Here is a 17,611-nt window from a genome sequence, read left to right on the forward strand (position 1 = left end):
GAAATTTGGCAGAAGGAACATGCACTATCATTGCCATTGGCACGTACTTAGTACTACTAATCTTCTATCTAATAGCCTCGGTCATGAATTATCCTCGAGGCTAGCCTCATTGCAAATGTGATTCAGATAAAATTTTGTTTGAACAGTAGCCTGAAAGCACCCATGTCAGTTTCCACCATGGTCACTGAAGTAGACTCGTCTCACCCAAACGGTAGTGATATTGCTAGCCTCTCTCCCCTTATTCAGCTTCAATTTGTGTCGACTACTGTTCTTCAACAGGCCCTTGATCTTGTGGAGAATATTCTGACTTCCGACGACCAGCTTACTGCTCAATCCAAATTCCTTCCAGGGTCAACTATTGGTGATACTACACTTCATGTGATCAATACGAACTTGTGCAAGTTACTGAGAGACTGTCCACAGGAAAACATTTGCGGCATGCGCGAGATCATTTTACTCTCCTCATCGAATGTGTATCAGGGCCCGCCCCACATATCTTTTCATATGACACCCGCATCCGTAATACACCAATGGAGAACAATCTCTCAGAAGCTCGAGAGGCCCTCAAGCAAGTTATCTCGCGCGTTGAAGAAGTAGTACCCACGGCGAATCTCGACCTCCCACTAACATTGAACGCCGTGACGCCTTTCATGCAAACCTTTGAGACAACATTTGGCCGAGAGGTAAGAATTGAGAACGGCGATGGATGATCTTCTCACCCCGCCCACTGGTAGCTCTGGTTTGCAGGATTACATGCAGTTCATCATTGGTCCATGGTCTGTCCGTAGTGTTTCATGATGCAAACGAGGTGCTTATATGCTAAAATCCGTAGGTTCGGGTCATAGCAGGAGAGTTGGTCAGTGGGTTTTCATCTGCGAATGGAAGTTCCATTAAGTCCTTGCGCAGGACATCAAACTTAACGATGATTTCGGTTTTGCCCCATCCACTCTTGTCTACAAAGGTAGTGAAGCACTGCTGGGAAAGGCAAAAATCTGAAGTTCGAGTGTGTCGTATAGCATACCTCACAACTAGTACAATAGTACCTCATACTGCGTTGTTGAATCCAAACCGTTGCCGGATCACGTGTGCTCAGGGTGCCTCGACTTACAAAAGTCATCGTTAACGCAATTCGAGGCTGCTGGGCAGTTAAATACCGATAGTCCTTCACTGTTCTGTTCATTCTATAAACATGTCGCAAAACATGATACCCCTCGATGGCGAAAGTCAGAAGAAGAGAGTAGTAAGTCGTCTTCTTTGCGGCCAGAAATCCCTCGATTAGATCATGCTTACCTCCCCGTCAGTGTTACTTCTTTGACTCGGACATCGGGGGTTTCCACTATGGTCCCGGGCACCCGTGAGTTATGGCACTGTCAGGCTGAGGGTTGTGACATGATTATCTGCCTTGAACAGGATGAAACCAACTCGTATACGAATGTGTCATTCCTTGGTCATGAACTATGGCCTGTACAAGAAAATGGAGATATTTGTGAGTGCACCTGCGAATGCATGGACGTTCTCTTGATCTAGATTTCACTTTTCTGCAGCGTGCTAAACCTGCAACAAAACGCGAAATGACACAGTTTCACTCTGACGAATACGTCGAGTTCCTCAGTCGCATCACCCCCAGCAATATGAATTCGTACATAAAAGAACAACATAAATGCAAGTTGTTTCGCCTCGTATCTTCTCATGTCATTTAACTATCCTGCTTCCTTTCGCAGACAATGTTGGTGATGATTGTCCCGTTTTCGATGGGCTGTTCGACTACTGTTCCATCTCAGCCGGAGGTTCCATGGGTAATGCTGTTTCACGGGGTATGATAAATCAACGCTCATGCGTCCTGCAGAGGGTGCTGCCCGTTTAAGTCGAGACAAATGTGATATAGCTGTAAACTGGGCCGGCGGTCTTCACCATGCGAAGAAAAGTGAAGCAAGCGGCTTTTGCTATGTTAATGGTCATACAGATTCTTTCTGTAACAACTATTTCCACGCTAATTACGTGTTGTAGACATCGTGCTGGGTATTCTTGAGTTGCTCCGGTGAGCGCTTTTTAATTGCAAAGTCTAATTCTGTCATGGTCCTGACGATCGAACCCCACCAGATATCACACCAGAGTCCTTTACATCGACGTCGATGTTCATCACGGCGACGGGGTGGAAGAAGCGTTCTACACTACAGACCGGGTCATGACGGTCAGTTTCCACAAATATGGCGAGTACTTTCCAGGAACTGGCGAATTGCGGGTGTGTGTTACTTTGTCCTGTTGTTGGGATATTGTTGACACCTATCAGGACATAGGAATAGGCAAAGGAAAATATTATTCGCTGAACTTTCCATTGCGTGACGGAATCTCGGACGAAAACTATAAATCGGTGTTCGAACCTGTGAGTGAAGTTTTCTTTTCCAGCTGGCGTCTATATGTTTCAATACAGGTGATCCGTGAGGTCATGGCATCGTACGACCCGTCGGCCATTGTCCTCCAATGTGGAACAGACTCCTTGTCGGGTGATAAACTCGGCTGCCTAAACCTCTCTATGCGAGGTATGACTAAAGGTGCTACCCTTGACTCATTCTGAACTTCTATCCAGGGCACGCCAACTGTGTTAAATTTGTAAAGTCCTTCAACAAGCCTCTGCTACTGCTTGGAGGCGGGGGTTATACGATGCGCAATGTCAGTCGGGCATGGGCCTATGAAACCGGTCTCGCAGCTGGCGTTGAACTGGCACCAGGTTGGCCTTCTCTCCAATACGGTACTCTCACTTCGTACTGACGTGATCTAGAAATACCCGTGAATGAATACTACGAGTATTTTGGACCCGACTATGAATTAGATGTGAGGTCGTCAAATACAGAGGATATGAATACGCCAGAGTACTTGGAACGTGTTAAGAATATCGTACTCGACAATCTGCGACATTTGGGAGGGCCTCCTGGTATTCATATAACAGGTATGGATTTCGAAGGTGTTGGGAAGGCGTTGGAATGTTCATCAAACTACTAGATATCCCAAAAATGCCGATAGACGACGACATGGATGACCTTAATCAGGACGAAGACTTGATCCCTCCGGATGCCAGGAGACACCGACAGCTATTGGACTCTCGCATCCAAGCGGACGGAGAACTGTCTGACTCGGATGACGAGGGAGAGGGGGGGCGTAGAGACCACACGCAGCATCGGGGTCGTGACAGCGAACCGAGAAGCCACTCAAGCGAGGCGGACGTTGCTGGTGGAAGGAGGTTTGGTATCGGTGTGGGCATCTTGAGTTCGGGCGCTGCAGGCTCGACCCATGGGGCTGGTCCTAGTGGACACACCACCATGGTTCGCCCTGTGTTGAGCGGGCATTTGCCGATGGAAGTCGATACTCCAACGACTACAGAAAGCGGGCCCACACCTATCGAACCAGTCGCTGCTAATGGCACGACAGATCACCACTCGGGTGATCAGTCGCCAAAAACAAACGGTACAGCGGCGGTTGTTGATGACGCTACGGCAACAAGTGTAGAAAGTTGATGACTTGCTTCGGCTGACCACTTTGTGTCTTGCTTGCTATCATTGCTGTCGTTATGCTACCGATGTATTAATCGAACATCGAGAAAGAGCTCGCAGACAATACGTACGACGTATGCTAGCAGTTGCTCAGCGGCCCCTCCGAGTCCGTTTCAACTCATAAAAATACCCAGCTTCCTAATCCGTAAGACCGAAGTCTTTGTCATGTGCAATGAAACACTGTCTCCGACCCTTGTTAGAACCAGCAATCACTCAGAGTCTCGAACAATTTAGTGATGGAAGGACGGAATGTCCATCCTCCACCTTCGACTGCCGAGAACTCACTTCTGACACCCGAGCAAATCAAGCGCATTGAGTTGAACCGCCTTAAAGGTACATGCCAGTGATGACAAGGGTGCCCATGTTCCAGTCCATATTTCAGCTAACGCAGTTCTTAGCAAAAGCAAGACAGAGACAACGAGAACAAGAGGCAGGCCCGTCATCTACGCCAAATCCGAACCAGAAACGCCCTCTCGAAGTGATACCAGCTGTGTCCACTTCACCGACAGCTCCTAAGCCACTGAAGCGTGACTCACGCCTCGGCAAGTACTTTGAATATGACCTGTCTAAAATGGTCAACTCGAAAGGTGGATTTTTGGTTGAGGATGGGAAGGAGGTGGACGAAGACTCGAGGGCGAAGGAGCGAGAGCGAGAAAGACAACGAGCCAAGCAGAACTTGGAACCGCGTAAGCCTTACTTTTTCCTCTCTTTTGAGGTCCTGATGGTAGTGGTATCACAGCGATGTACTTGGATCCGAGCCTGAATCCGAAGTGCAGAGAATGCCAGTCTATCGACATCGATTATACATACAAGAAGATATTTGGATGCTTGGTATGTAACAAATGCAAGGATGAATACCCAGAGAAATACAGTTTGTTGACAAAGACTGAATGCAAAGAAGTAAGCCTTCGCTTTTCTTACACTTTTGTCCTCTCTAACAGACGATAAGGATTACCTCTTAACTGACCGTGAGTCGCTGACCTGGTCGTAGTGCATATACTGATAGGTCTAGCCGAACTTCGGGATCGAGAGCTGCTACCCCATCTACTCAAAGCCAACCCTCATAAATCGACGTTTGCGAATATGATGCTCTTCTTGCGATGTCAAGTTGAAGATTTTGCGTGGAAGAAATGGGGTTCACCAGAGGCTCTAGACACTGAATGGGAACGTCGAACGGAGGAGAAGAAGAAAAAGAAGAACAAGAAATTCGAAGAAGGACTTCGAGACTTGCGCAGACGGACTAGAGAAGGTGTGTGGCAAAGACGAAAAGACCAGGAGCACAAACATGTTTTCGGAGTAACGGAAGACCTCGGAGATGGTATGGGTCGACAAATTTGCCATGAATGTGGATTCACCATCGACGTCGAGGTCTTTTGATTTGTTTAAGCGCTCGGCTGAGAGACGTAATACTCAGTACGTGACTCAGGGGATCTTGGTCCAGGACAGTCTAACCGTAAATATCATACACTCGTCTTGCAAATTTTTGAACACACGCGCATCTTTTATAATTACCAGTCCCAAGGTAAAAAAAAACCTGGAAAAGACAGTTCCCTGTGATTTTTCACCCGATTATCATAGACTATAGGCTGTAATAGCCGGGTTCCGATCACCTGGTGTCGTGTACATATGGTCAGCGACAGTATAGTGGGCCGGTGAAATTCACCTGCTTTCGGCTTTATACTAATATCGCCAACTTATCTGGAAGTAGGTACCGGTACTTACTTTATCCCGGAACACCCCACTGGCTGAGGCGGATCTATTGGAAGTATTAGCACTGGACTCGTCGAAGACTAGGCCTTTCTTCCCAAGCCACACGAATAAGTTGTTCTACAACCCAGGCATTTACTATGGATGATCCAAACCAAGCTGAAAGTTCCAAAATTTCCACCTCTTTGGAGCTTGAGCAGATCGAAGTAAATCTCTTTCGGTCAAAGACATTATTCAAACCCACGAAGGCTCGAGGCGTTTTCGGAGGGCAGGTCATCTCACAAGCAATAGTCGCCGCCACCAACTGTGTCGATCCCGTGTTCGGATTGCATGTAAGAGCATACTTTTTCAACATCCTGGTGGTGAAAGTTAATGGAATACTGTTACCCACTAGTCTTTGCACGTAAGCCCCATGTTCAACTTCTTGAGCGACAATACTCAATTGCATTTAGTGTTACTTTCTTTTGAGCGCATCTCCCGCTATTCCTATCATATATTTCGTCGAGCGGCTACGGGAAGGGCGGTCATACACTACCCGAAGTGTCAAAGCAGTTCAGAATGGAAAGATAATATTTCAGCTAATGTGTTCCTACCACAAGCCGGAACCATGGCAGCCTACACATCAATGGCCCATGCCCGAGGTGCCCCCACTTGAGGAGTGCGAGCTTGAGGAGGTGCTGTTCAGACGCAGAGCTACGAGGGAGGACCTTCCTTCGAAAGTTCGGGACATATTATTGTCTTATGCGCTTGTAATGTTTGCCCTACTACTCAAGTCCGCAATACAGCTTACCTTGCCGTTAGGAAAGGGAGAATGGTCCAATTGCAGTTAGAAGGGCTGGTTTGACTACCGAAGACGGTACTCAAACATTCATGCATTGGGTGCAAGCTCGGACAGGTCAAGCGTCACATTATGGAGCACCTTACCAGAAGGTAGAATGTTGCCCATGGCTAGTTGATTTTTGTCTAATCCACATCATCAGTGTATTCTAGCATACCTTTCGGACCTCAACTTGTAAGCAGCCGAAGTTCGACTCACGGGGAATGTTCTCATGTTCTGCCATGTCTAGTATCTCTGCTGCATCTGATGCTCTTAAACTCAAGCGGATGTCAAATGGCCCTGATGCTCATGCAATGACCGTGAGTACGCTGCTGTTTTGTGCCTTCAAATCTACTTACAGACTTCACCCAGTCTACACTAGATCATTCCATATGGTACTACGAGTATGTTTCCTCTAGATCACTTGACCCAATGTACATGTTCTTAACTGCTGTCAGTGACAACTTTTGTTGTGAAGATGGTTTACTCTATGTGGTAGGTGTCTTATCATCTATTGAAAAGTCATCCTTGTTCATATCTTTCCTCCTGTAGGTTGTTTGTCCTCGAGCTGCATCCGGTAGAGCAGTGGTTCATGGCAGGGTGTGTGATGTTTATCATTACCGCAACCTCCCCAGAATTTCTGATGCTATATAAAGTTGTACTCACGAGCTGGCAACCTGGTTGCGGCCACTTGTCAAGAGGGTGTGGTGCGGGCTGACGTACGAGGTCCTACTGAAAACAAGGCAAAGCTGTAGAGTACATGTGATCTGTATGATACTAACTTAAAGGTACAACCAGAATTTGTTATTCATACCCATACAACAAATTACGAACCTTCAAAACCCTGTATATACTTCCTCTGTCTCGTATGACAGGATTCTCGACAAGGAGTATTGAACCCTCGGATACACTACTGTAGTATACATGCAATTGTTCTTTGAGGGCGACAGAGACAAATAATTGTAGCTATTGCCCAAGTGATACAACAATACTTTTTTTCGTTTGTCCAGACCTATTTCTCTTGCAAGTCTACTTCGTGACACCAAATAACCACTACGACGAAACTTGAAGACAAAAAGCAATTGTCCCGCTCCCTTCCGAGTATCCGACAAGTATTAATCACATTGAGCATTTTCCCGGCTACACACCATTGCCAGTTGTGATATGCACGCGCTCCTGGAAAGCGACTGAACTCATGACAGTTCCTGCATCGGAATCGGCCACGAGCGTAGCGTTAAATTCTCGAACACTGAGGATCAGGCGCGGTCCCAGCACAACCATCTGTACGAGCGTGAAAATCTGAGAAAAGCCAAGATAAACTTGAGTCTCCAAAGAATATGGGTTCTATGAAAATGATAAATCATGCTCGCACACAGAGGTGAGTGTCGTATCGACGTACCGTTGAAAGCATTGGAGATAAATAACCGATCTCGAAACAAGACACAGCAACAAAACTAGCAAGTTCAGAACTTCAACGAAAAAAAGAACTACATGAACATTATGAACTCACCCCATAAAGTAGACCACGTGAGTTTTTATCAGCACCGTGATACAGTCCCCCAGAAACCCTCCTCCTGGTGATGTTCGTCGTAGTTCACGGATGTGTTTTATAGCAATCCGGACTGCAAGACACAGTGCGAGGACTTCCCATGCAATACCGATTATCCAAGTGATGTCAACCAGAAGTACGCCATTTCCGTCAAAGCTGGGGGAGCACACATAACTGCCGGAGAGAATGAGCACCACTGGTGTTTGCCGATGAGCGTAGTACACTAGTTTTTCATCCACAATGAATGCTTACCTGCTGAACTATTCCTGGTTACTCTTCCGGAAATCGTCCCATTGATGATGCTGAGAGCCAGGAAGGTGACAACAAGAGGTATCAGCACCTTTCTGGATCGCTGATACATGGCATATAACCGAACGATCATGATGACTTGCATCGTTTCAGTCAATATCACTGATCAACATATCGGGGCTGTGGAGCTCACCTCCCAACATTGCAGTCGAAATGAAAGTCATCCAATTTAATGTGATAAAGAAAACACGGCCTGAGAAATCCAGTTAGTAACCAGCCTCGGAGGATCATACATTCCAAATCAATTCACAGCTGTGGCGATCATTATGTTGGAGCAACAAGCTGGCCAAGAAGTTCACTCACCCCTACATGAGGGTGCAGTTGAATATACAGGGATTTCAGGCATCGGTGCACAACACTCACTGTATCTGTCAACGGGATTGTCGGGACTTGAGCTGTATGCCGCCGATCAGAGGAAATAAACATGGTGTATGCGAGGAGACATACCCAATATGCTGATCCTGATTGTGAGAAATGATAAATTAGCGCAACGACAATGCTGAACCTTCTAAACATACACGGCATATACTAATCCAACATAGCGCAGCTAGAATATTTTCAAGTAAGCGCGAGTTGCCGACCACGATGATAATGCAAGCTACATACACACAGATACAAAGCAGTCATCAGAGACCAACGTTGCCTCTGTCGCAAATCAATGTTGTTCTCCTGACGTAGGACGCTACTCACCCAGATCAGTTCGATCTGTAAAGTAAAGTCATTCTCAGAGATGACAGCTTCAGAAATGACATCGACTTACCTCTTGTACTAACGTCAGTGCTGCAAATACTATAAGAATTTCAGCAGGTCTTAGATACCAGTGTCGCTCACCCCAATCGTACCATACTCCAACAGAGGCGGCCACTGCAAAACCACGACAAAGGTTGGATTAGGATATCACTGCCATCAATCAACAGACTCTCCGCGAACCTATGAAATAGCTGGAAACGATGCTCGCATCAATGGCCGGCCACCAAGCGGGATCATCTGAGACTAGAGGCATACTGTTAGAGGATGGCTGTAAGGGAGCGGTGAACTTGATGGACAGATGACGAAAGCGTTCGTGCTAGATATAACACCATTCAGCATTTGGTTCCTGAATTCTGCCTTAGTCAACCAAAGTAAGCATTGTCGCTTGGAGTGGAGTAGATCCGGGAAAAGATAGGAGATTAACTCACTGAAATGTCATGTAGGTTCATGAAGGGCTAACCGTTGTAAGGGACGGATTTAAGTGCAATGCGATCATCGAAAGGGAAAATTTCTGCCGGTAGCAGACCATTGAATTTTCAGACGCGGCAGCTAACGCGGCCTGAACTGCCATCTGAAATTTCAGTGGTTTTCGCGGCCCTGGAGCACTTGGCGCGGCTCACGGAATGTGATAGCTTCAGCATGTCTTAACAAGGTTTAGTTCTGCCAGAAAGTCAGATGACTCCAACGTGCATTGGTAAATGGGCGCGACAGTACTATGTAACATGGAGCTCACTAGACTGCAATATTGGCTTCATATAACCCGCGTATCAAATGAACCGCTTTGTACATGTATATGGATCAATCGCCTCATGTGCAACTTCTCGCGCTCTCGCACCTGGTAATACATAACTGTGGACCTAGGTCACAAGGATGCGAAAAAAAAAAATATGATAAGTAGCAAGTACGGTAGCACCACCCTGAAAACTGACGCTTACGATCAATCCATCGTGTGGTGGTCGTAAGGTCGCGCGCATAGTAGGTCAACTGTTTTGTGTACTATCCAACTGCTATGATTGGGCTTAAAATAAAAAGTTGTGCGCGGAATGCAGTGACTTTCAAGGATGTTGAGCAGTTGTACTGGACACGCATCGACCACTTAACATTAGGCTTCCTTCAACAGATTGTGTTGGACACTGCTTTAAGGTCCAGTCAAAGTGGGATGAGCTAAGACGGCAAGGTAGCCGAGTGGCCCCATTGGAACGTGTACAGCCATGACAGCGATCATTCGCCTGTAGGCGCATGACATGCTGTTGATGTAATTGTGGGGCTAAACGAATCAGAAGATTATATACACCTTCCGATGAAAAAGTACATGAACGACAAGTCAGATTTTGGAAGAGGAAATGCAACAATCCAAACCCAGTAGCACACCACATTAGAAAATGACTTTTGAGCAAGGGTGGAAAGGTGGCGCGAAATGTGACGTGAAGTGTGGAAGTTTGAAGAATGTAGCATCTAGTTCTTCCGACGGAATGAACTACCTGAAAACGTGGTGTTGGTGCCTTATGAGCATCGTAATTCACAATTCAATAACATACCCTCGGTCAGTCTCGCCTTACCACCCGTAGGTTGGCAGAGGACACTCGCACACGAGCCGCAAAGCACGACTGATTGTGCGTGGGAGAATACAGTAGTAATAGCAAAGCATCCTAGCAAAAAATAGTGTAAGATCAGTGTTGTCAGCTCTGACGGAACTAGACGCACCTGGGCATTTTACATCCATGAAATAAGAATTGGGCGATTGCACGAGACGCTTGAGTTTGTGCTGCTTGCGCTCGTGTTCTGCAGAGGGATTCAATAGATCGACAGCCAAAGGCTGGGCGGATTTTGTGAGGATTTCGCACAAATAAACCGGATTTGCAGCATACCATTTTTGAAGAGTTTTAGGTGGTTTTGTGGTCAACGGTATTGACAACAGGTGGTAGCTCGAGTGATACGTTGACGATCGAGGATGAGAGAAAGGCCGATGATGATAAGACAGAGTTGAGAACTTCAAATCTGACTAAGCTTGCGGAACCGTCCGCCCCGCGTCGTACTGACTCTGAGCAGTCGGTCCTGTTGGCCAATCGACCTCGTCAACTGTCAAGATGACCGACAGTCTCTCCTAGTCAGGCCATATAAAAGAAAGACACCTTCCATTATGATAGGCTTGGAACATTTTTTCCTGTGCTTCAATTCAAAGATCATCATCAGCGGTGTTTCTGATAAGGACTAAGGAACTGATGCGAAGATAGGCTTCCTCCCAGAAAAAACAATAGCATCCTTGGGTATCAAGACGTAAAGGTCTGGCGCAAACATGTTTTTTTGTTGTCACAAGTGTCTGCTGCAGATATTTACGGCAGTACGTGTGCTAAATGCCTTCCCACTATTGTTGTCAAAAAAGGAAATTATTCAAGGTCCTTTTGTTCTCACTTCACGACCATTATGAGGGAGCGCTCTGCCAGCAGCATGCCTTTGTTTACGTCTGGCGCCTGTTCTTGGCATGGCATGCGTATAAAGCTTTGCCCCATAACCTCCCATACTCTCCATCCGGGTTTTGACAATCCAGTCATCAATTCACTAACTTTCTATCCTTGCAGCCAGGTTCGTTATACATCTGTTTGACTTCCGTTTCGTTTTCAACTAATCTGCTTTATGGCCTCCTCTTTAGTCTGTTAGGTGAGCCAGCTTTTTACTTTAACTTCATGTGACCATAATTAATATCATTTCAGACGTTTCTGTCTCTTGCTCACATTCGATCTCTCCGTCTGAATCAAAACTCAGTACTGCTTGAAGACTGTGTCACACTCTCAAGCACCTTTTCAGCGCGCTTCACTCCCGCATCTACCATCGCAGGGCGATTTCTGTTATTTCCACCTATTCAATCTTTCCAATTGCTTTCTCATTTGCAATCATGACCACTACATCAGGCCTTTCCGTCACTCTCGCTCAGGCCATCGCCTACCTCACTCGTCCTCTTATTCTTACGCACCCTGCTGCGACAATCATCAGACTTCAGCTCGCGCTCGAGGCAAACTTAACTGCACTCTTCGCCCCTTCTTGGGCTCCTAAGGAACCCCTTCGCGGTTCCGGCCGGCGTTGCCTCACCCTCTCCCCCACTTGTCTTCCCCCACGTGCCGTATATGCCGCATGCCTTGCATCCGGTGTCCAGTGGTTCGACTGGATTGCGGCTATGGGCGGACGTGAGTTCGACTTCTTTGTTGATCCAGGATGCATCTCTGTGCGGTTCGGGAAGGGCACTAAGCTCATTACAATCTGGTCAGAGGAGCTGATGGCTCGGGCCGTTTCCGCGGCACCCCATACACATTTCAACCAGCTGCCATTCAAATCCAAGACATTTGCCCAGCAGCTCTTGGAGAATGATCGCACAGATGATGATGAACTTTTCGCCTTGATCGCTGACGAAGTCAGTGCGCCCACTTGGATGACCCCTGTCGTTGACCGTTTCCCTGTTCCTCCACGTTCTGAATCACCGCTATCCGCTATATCAACTGACTCGTGCTCCAGCTACCGCTCGTCCGATTCGGACTCCTGTTTCTCTGCGACGACTGCCTCTACCTTGTCCTCTAAAAGCGACAGTCAGTCATCCCGACTCTCCCGTCGCGAGAGGGCCAGGCAGGCTCGTGCCTTTATTGACACCTCCAAGACTGAAGTCACCCCTTACGATGGTGGCAAGACTACTGTTCTCACCGGTGGTGTGATGCTAGGTGCACCCTCCAAGACCAAGAGCGGCCCGTCTGCTCCTGCTTGGCGCCGTGCATAAATGGCTATCAGCCTGCCTCCCTTGATCACTTGTCGCTGATGAAGTTACAACGAGATCGCACTATTTGCCTGTACGCCTATTCATGCCCAAAAAAACCACGAACAACAATCCGGACAATCTTCTACCATACTACACCGTTTAACGTCTATCATACCATTTGCATTGCTTTTATTGCTTTGTTTTCGTAGCTTTGATTCAGATCGAGTGTGCAGCACTCCCAGACATGGCTTTTATCTTTGCACTTTCATTTACTATCGATTTCCTGTTGTGTTACATTCTCGGTACTATAGCTTTATTGTAATTGTATAGCGCTAAGCGCCTGTGTAGCATTCTGAATTTCGAAGAGTCTTATATGGCTTCATCAGGCCTTGGATGTTGTCGACGTCCTTGGTAATGATGGCGTAGGCGGAGTTTCTCCGATCAAGTACCCGGGGTCGACATCAATGCGCAACTCCAAAAACGTCATGCTGGGCTCCGATGCGCCTGCAGAATCACAGTCAACATGGATTACTCAGTCACGAGTTATATAAGGTTGATCTCCTGTGGTCGCTTTGCATATTCTCACTCTTAGTCTTCTTGGTTTCATCAAGCTTCCAGCATGCCAACCCAATCCGTGGAAGAACGGAAATCACTCTATTCCCGTGAATTAGCGGCGTACACACATCGGCAGTGGACAGCGGTACTACGGAAGACAACTGATGCGCAAAAAGTGGATGCGTGTTTGTCTAATGCCATGCGGGACATCTCGTTGGCTTCCCCTGGACCTTCAGCTGCACGGGAGAAGAAGGGTACTAAGCGTACTACTTCATGCTCCTAACCATCAGACGGAGACAGTCGGCCGGGGCAATAAAACATGACGAGGCGTTCAAAGATTCAAAAATCGTCCGCTGGAAGCCCGTCGGCCCCACATACTAATATGACTCTTCCGGTGAGCCCAACAGCACACTGCGATGGTATCTGAAATCAAACAGGTTTCAGTGCTCAGCGCCCTTCTCCAAATAATTAGGCTCCACACATGCATGTGTTTCTCGCTGATACCTGGCTCAGATATCTTATACTTTACACAAAAACCGCATCACTTGTAATCGCACTCGTCTGTTATGGCATGAAGAAGCTTGTAGCATAGACATTGTACTACTAACACACCGACACGTCACTATCATCCTGTGTCATGGAAGTATGTAGATTATTGGCAGATGATTGTTTGCTGGTTCCCTGATCGTTACTGTAAGACATGGGGGAATTCGCGAAGTCCCGACAATCACCACCTGTCGGTGATAACAAATTCTAGACCGACCGCGATTCATATCAGACCACAATTATAGATCTACTACATATACATCGTAGAAATTGGCCTCCTAGTCGGGCCTACCTCAAATTGTCTTTGGCCAATATTAACATGAACTTCAGTGCTGGCTTTCTTCGACTATCTGCTCCCAGATTCAGCAGATCGCTTGCAACTGTAACCCATGCACCCCGCTCGACACCCCAAAGACATGATTGGACGCGACAAGAAATCCAAAAGATTTACGACAGTCCTCTGTTAGACCTTGTCTTCCGCGCAAGTAGCATCCATCGTCAGAATCATGACCCTAGCAAGATCCAGCTATGCACACTTATGAATATCAAGAGTGCGCTTTGTTCCCGCTCTATCCCCTCTATGATTGTCTGAAATGTTGCACTATAGCTGGTGGATGTTCTGAGGACTGTAGGGAGCCTATCATGCCCATAAACGATATTTCATCTGACACGGTTACTCAGGCTCGTACTGTTCTCAGTCGTCCAGATATTCCACTCCGACGAAGGCCTCGCGTTTGCTTGATATTGAACCTGTCATCGAAGCAGCCCGAAAGGCCAAAGAGAATGGAAGCACAAGGTTTTGCATGGGTGCAGCATGGAGAGACCTCGCAGGACGCAAAAGAGGGTTTGAAAGAATTCTTCAAATGGTTCGAGAGGTCCGGGGTATGGGGATGGAAGTCTGCACGACCCTTGGCATGCTCACTCCAGAGCAAGCAAAACAATTGAAAGAGGCGTATGTATTTTCTATCTCTCAAGTTCAACTCATCTCACATTTGTCTTGACTAGTGGCCTCACTGCATACAATCATAATCTTGATACGTCGCGTGAATTTTACCCGCAGGTTTGCTATATGTTATATTTTGGAGTTGTTGCCTGCATCTTTTTCAGGTCATCACGACGCGGTCATACGACGAGCGCTTGGGCACTATTAGTGCAGTTCGAGATGCTGGAATAAGTGTCTGTTCTGGCGGTATATTAGGTCTCGGAGAGTCAGATGCGGATCGTATCGGCTTGATTCAAGAAGTTGCCAAGTATGTTTGTGCTCGGCTGCTCAACTGTCACTCACAACCTTTTCAAAAGTATGCCGGAACATCCTGAATCCTTCCCTGTAAATGCACTCGTACCCATACCAGGCACTCCACTCGAAGGAAATGAAGTGGGTTTCTTTCATTTATGTCTATGTTTCAGCTGACATATTTTTAAAGCGGGTCGCTCATCATACTTTACTGCGGACGATCGCCACCGCGCGTGTTGTCCTCCCAGGAACAATAATCAGACTTGCAGCAGGGAGAAACACGCTCAGTGAATCTGAGCAAGCCATGTGTTTCATGGCTGGCGCTAATGCCGTGTTCACGGGAGAACAGATGTTGACCACTCCATGTATGTATCTTTTCTCCACGTGCAAACAGCTTGCTAATGGTTGACAAAGGTTCTCCGTGGGACGAGGTAGATCTATGATTTTTCAGGTTTGCATATAGCTGACAGGAATTAACTTTGCTGCAGGACAAGGCAATGATGGGTAGGTGGGGTCTAGAGGGAATGCAAAGCTTTGAGCAAGCAAGCGTCGCAAGAAAGGAAGGCGCTGCGCTAGGACCGCAAACTACGAGAATAGTCTCAGAGTCGCAGGCAGAGTCATCATAGAATCCCAGGTATATTTGCTATTCATTACGAGATGCAAGCAAGGGACATCATTTCGCTATGTTGGTAGGCCAGCGGTTTGTATGTATGTGCATCTACGTTTTTTGTGACCATGGCGTACGCCTGCTGACTCACCGGCGATGATCCCCAAGTGCAACCGTTCGCGCGAATATTACTCACTTCAGGTACAGCTGACTTCAGTTGGAAAAGCTGTTATAATATAGCCCTCCTCGTTTCTCGGAAAGTGTGCTGCATCTGCACTGTGTTGCATTTCCTGTTACAGAAGTCAGAAGCCGTATGAAGTCAAGGTAGACGGGCTTCATGGCCTGTTGATCATTGTATACAGAAGACAAGCTCATTCCATTCTCGCCAAACATTGTAGCCTGTTTGGCAGACGACACGCAGGGCGTGAAACGTTAGTCTGTGGCCAAGTCCCATCGCATACATAATTCATCCAGCGGGTCTCCTGCAGACTCATCAATCATTGCGCCAGTTTGTAATTCGGAGTCTGTATTATGCATGATTGTTCACTTTGGACTGCACTCTTGGCGCTTTAATTAATACTTCGGCAATAATCGTATCGGATCGCGGTATCATCGCACAAGTTGCCTCTATTCATAGCGTCATGGTGACAGATCGCGATATGATCCCGCAAGTTGACTCTATTCGCGGCATCATGATAGACACTGGGATAGCAGAGATACGTTAGCTGTACTTAAAATTTCTGAGCAGTGTTCGTTCGTACCTTGACAAAGACTTCCTACCTCATCTTGCCCGACAAGTACTGTGTTGTCAATGTATAAGTACCCTTCATGTAGTACCGCTTCAGCCGCGAAGCTTCACTCAATTCGGTCCAACAGAGACCGGAAATTGCCGGTCTCAGCGATATCGGTCAGATTTCTACAATTTATTATTGGTCTATCAAATCCTCGACGTTCAACAGATACTATGCAAAGTGCACCAAAAAGAGCCCATGAAGAAATGAGGTTAGCCCCGATTACGCGTGTATTTCAGTGATTTCACGACCTGTTTAGTCTGCTGGTCCTCAATGATCACAACGCGTGGTATTACCCCTCGCAAGGCTTAAGTTCAGATGACGACGACTTGGCGGTCAGCATTGTGGACGGCAACTGGGGAAACAAAATGAGAAAAGGCAGTAGATGGGTTCGCAAAGGAAAAATGGCTGCATGGGGTCCTGGCATGGACGACTGGGAGGTGAGCCAAGTTATTTACTCTAGACATTCTTAACCTTCAACCAGGCTGAGGATCGTGCCCGTAAACGCATTAAATGTCTATTACCCGAAAGAAGATCGCCCTCCCCGCCTTGCCTTCCTCATATGCGGTCGCCTTCACCACCACTCCTCGCTCCTTACCCACCACCTATCGGTCAGCATTTCAGTTTCGCGTCATTCGTCATGGATAAGTCTGTGACGCATTCGTTTCGGTCAAGTTTGTTGGACGAACTGGAATACGCCACCAATAGTCTTATTGAAGGAGAAGCGGTCATGAGACGTGCTCTGGGGAGGCTTTGGCAGGTCATCAGCGAAGACCCAGACAAACGACTGGACGAGGAGCGTGTGATCCCGAAACAGGAAGAGCAGGAAGATATTGAAGACGAAGAAGACGAGCAGGAACGTAGAATGGCCCGTGCTCCAGATCTTACCCCAACAGCTCATAAGCTTTTCCTGGTTTCGTATGCTGACAATGGTCCACCTGTGATTGATCCGTCACAATTTGCTTCCCCGGAGATGCAGCAGGACAGTTTAGAAAAGTCTCTAGCAACTTTGCGGGAGCTACAAGACGATGGGAGGGAATATGTCGAGCGTCTTCAGGAGATTAGGGAAAATCTTGGAGATACTCGAGCACAACGGAATATCATTTGGGAGATGGTACGGGAAAAAGCTGTCAAAGAATTGCAGGATACAGCCTTTAGCGTCGCTATGGATTAATGCTGATCGATGCAACGACGAGCGGTCACATTAACCATATTGTACATTTTAGTACCAGGGATCATCAAATGTGCCCTAAACGTCAGTAATATTGAATAACACCCATCTGTTACCGCCATCATCTGTTGCACGTAAAACCAATCAAAAGTGCTGTTCAGAGAGTGTGGTAATGTTGCATATCAGGCCACCACTGGCAGGCGGCTGTGGATCAAACCCTGACTAACGCTCGCTTTTCCATCCTCTGAACGGGCAACTACTTCTCTTACAGTTTACTTTCAGTGG

General features: G+C 47.1%; 7 protein-coding genes across 7 annotated transcripts; 6 read left to right on the plus strand and 1 right to left on the minus strand.

Moving 5' to 3' along the window:
* Window positions 1–177: 177 nt before the first annotated feature.
* BJ212DRAFT_1258665 (uncharacterized protein) lies at window positions 178–996 on the plus strand (the record flags this gene model as incomplete). Its single annotated transcript, XM_041329958.1, has 5 exons — window positions 178–361; window positions 424–683; window positions 735–776; window positions 833–856; window positions 907–996. 5 exons carry the CDS (start codon window positions 178–180, stop codon window positions 994–996), a joined length of 600 nt encoding a protein of 199 aa, XP_041199475.1.
* Window positions 997–1,097: 101 nt separating this feature from the next.
* BJ212DRAFT_1318717 (histone deacetylase complex catalytic component RPD3) lies at window positions 1,098–3,741 on the plus strand. The gene is made up of 13 exons (XM_041334333.1): window positions 1,098–1,240; window positions 1,302–1,354; window positions 1,411–1,486; window positions 1,545–1,662; window positions 1,722–1,796; window positions 1,847–1,954; window positions 2,008–2,038; window positions 2,101–2,242; window positions 2,291–2,383; window positions 2,432–2,540; window positions 2,588–2,728; window positions 2,780–2,947; window positions 3,001–3,741. The coding sequence occupies exons 1-13, from the start codon at window positions 1,190–1,192 to the stop codon at window positions 3,510–3,512; spliced, it is 1,677 nt and encodes a 558-aa protein (XP_041199476.1). The 5' UTR covers window positions 1,098–1,189; the 3' UTR covers window positions 3,513–3,741.
* A 43-nt stretch (window positions 3,742–3,784) lies between these two features.
* Window positions 3,785–6,827, plus strand: BJ212DRAFT_1258638 (uncharacterized protein; the record flags this gene model as incomplete). Its single annotated transcript, XM_041329954.1, has 12 exons — window positions 3,785–3,881; window positions 3,947–4,234; window positions 4,288–4,448; window positions 4,498–4,516; window positions 4,561–4,866; window positions 5,358–5,587; window positions 5,708–6,004; window positions 6,057–6,185; window positions 6,236–6,267; window positions 6,531–6,567; window positions 6,625–6,672; window positions 6,729–6,827. The coding sequence occupies 12 exons, from the start codon at window positions 3,785–3,787 to the stop codon at window positions 6,825–6,827; spliced, it is 1,743 nt and encodes a 580-aa protein (XP_041199477.1).
* Window positions 6,828–10,135: 3,308 nt separating this feature from the next.
* On the minus strand, window positions 10,136–11,510 carry BJ212DRAFT_1444168 (ribosomal protein S27-domain-containing protein; the record flags this gene model as incomplete). Its single annotated transcript, XM_041337925.1, has 4 exons — window positions 10,136–10,161; window positions 10,219–10,329; window positions 10,385–10,496; window positions 11,508–11,510. The coding sequence occupies 4 exons, from the start codon at window positions 11,508–11,510 to the stop codon at window positions 10,136–10,138; spliced, it is 252 nt and encodes an 83-aa protein (XP_041199478.1).
* Window positions 11,511–11,573: 63 nt separating this feature from the next.
* Window positions 11,574–12,443, plus strand: BJ212DRAFT_1259881 (uncharacterized protein; the record flags this gene model as incomplete). The annotated part of the gene is made up of 1 exon (XM_041330063.1): window positions 11,574–12,443. One exon carries the CDS (start codon window positions 11,574–11,576, stop codon window positions 12,441–12,443), a length of 870 nt encoding a protein of 289 aa, XP_041199479.1.
* Window positions 12,444–13,842: 1,399 nt separating this feature from the next.
* Window positions 13,843–15,816, plus strand: BJ212DRAFT_1511773 (biotin synthase; the record flags this gene model as incomplete). Its single annotated transcript, XM_041341648.1, has 9 exons — window positions 13,843–14,074; window positions 14,131–14,151; window positions 14,205–14,475; window positions 14,529–14,607; window positions 14,631–14,773; window positions 14,823–14,898; window positions 14,948–15,122; window positions 15,172–15,188; window positions 15,246–15,816. The coding sequence occupies 9 exons, from the start codon at window positions 13,843–13,845 to the stop codon at window positions 15,381–15,383; spliced, it is 1,152 nt and encodes a 383-aa protein (XP_041199480.1). The 3' UTR covers window positions 15,384–15,816.
* A 286-nt stretch (window positions 15,817–16,102) lies between these two features.
* BJ212DRAFT_1318774 (uncharacterized protein) lies at window positions 16,103–17,516 on the plus strand. Its single transcript, XM_041334334.1, has 3 exons — window positions 16,103–16,366; window positions 16,415–16,595; window positions 16,640–17,516. The coding sequence occupies exons 1-3, from the start codon at window positions 16,329–16,331 to the stop codon at window positions 17,327–17,329; spliced, it is 909 nt and encodes a 302-aa protein (XP_041199481.1). The 5' UTR covers window positions 16,103–16,328; the 3' UTR covers window positions 17,330–17,516.
* Window positions 17,517–17,611: the final 95 nt, after the last annotated feature.

This window comes from Suillus subaureus, assembly GCF_016647635.1.
Source record: "Suillus subaureus strain MN1 chromosome Unknown BJ212scaffold_2, whole genome shotgun sequence".
Classification (NCBI taxonomy): Eukaryota; Fungi; Basidiomycota; class Agaricomycetes; order Boletales; family Suillaceae; genus Suillus; species Suillus subaureus.

What these genes read in the sequence shown, in the direction of transcription:
- BJ212DRAFT_1318774 (XM_041334334.1), top strand. Translation starts at nt 16,329, where the DNA reads ATGCAAAGTGCACCAAAAAGAGCCCATGAAGAAATGAG. An exon ending in AGAGCCCATGAAGAAATGAG is followed by an intron (nt 16,367 to 16,414) that starts GTTAGCCCCGAT and finishes CGACCTGTTTAG; the next exon opens with TCTGCTGGTCCTCAATGATC. An exon ending in CTGGCATGGACGACTGGGAG is followed by an intron (nt 16,596 to 16,639) that starts GTGAGCCAAGTT and finishes ACCTTCAACCAG; the next exon opens with GCTGAGGATCGTGCCCGTAA.
- BJ212DRAFT_1318717 (XM_041334333.1), top strand. Translation starts at nt 1,190, where the DNA reads ATGTCGCAAAACATGATACCCCTCGATGGCGAAAGTCAGAAGAAGAGA. An exon ending in CTCAGCCGGAGGTTCCATGG is followed by an intron (nt 1,797 to 1,846) that starts GTAATGCTGTTT and finishes TGCGTCCTGCAG; the next exon opens with AGGGTGCTGCCCGTTTAAGT. An exon ending in CGGCTTTTGCTATGTTAATG is followed by an intron (nt 1,955 to 2,007) that starts GTCATACAGATT and finishes TACGTGTTGTAG; the next exon opens with ACATCGTGCTGGGTATTCTT.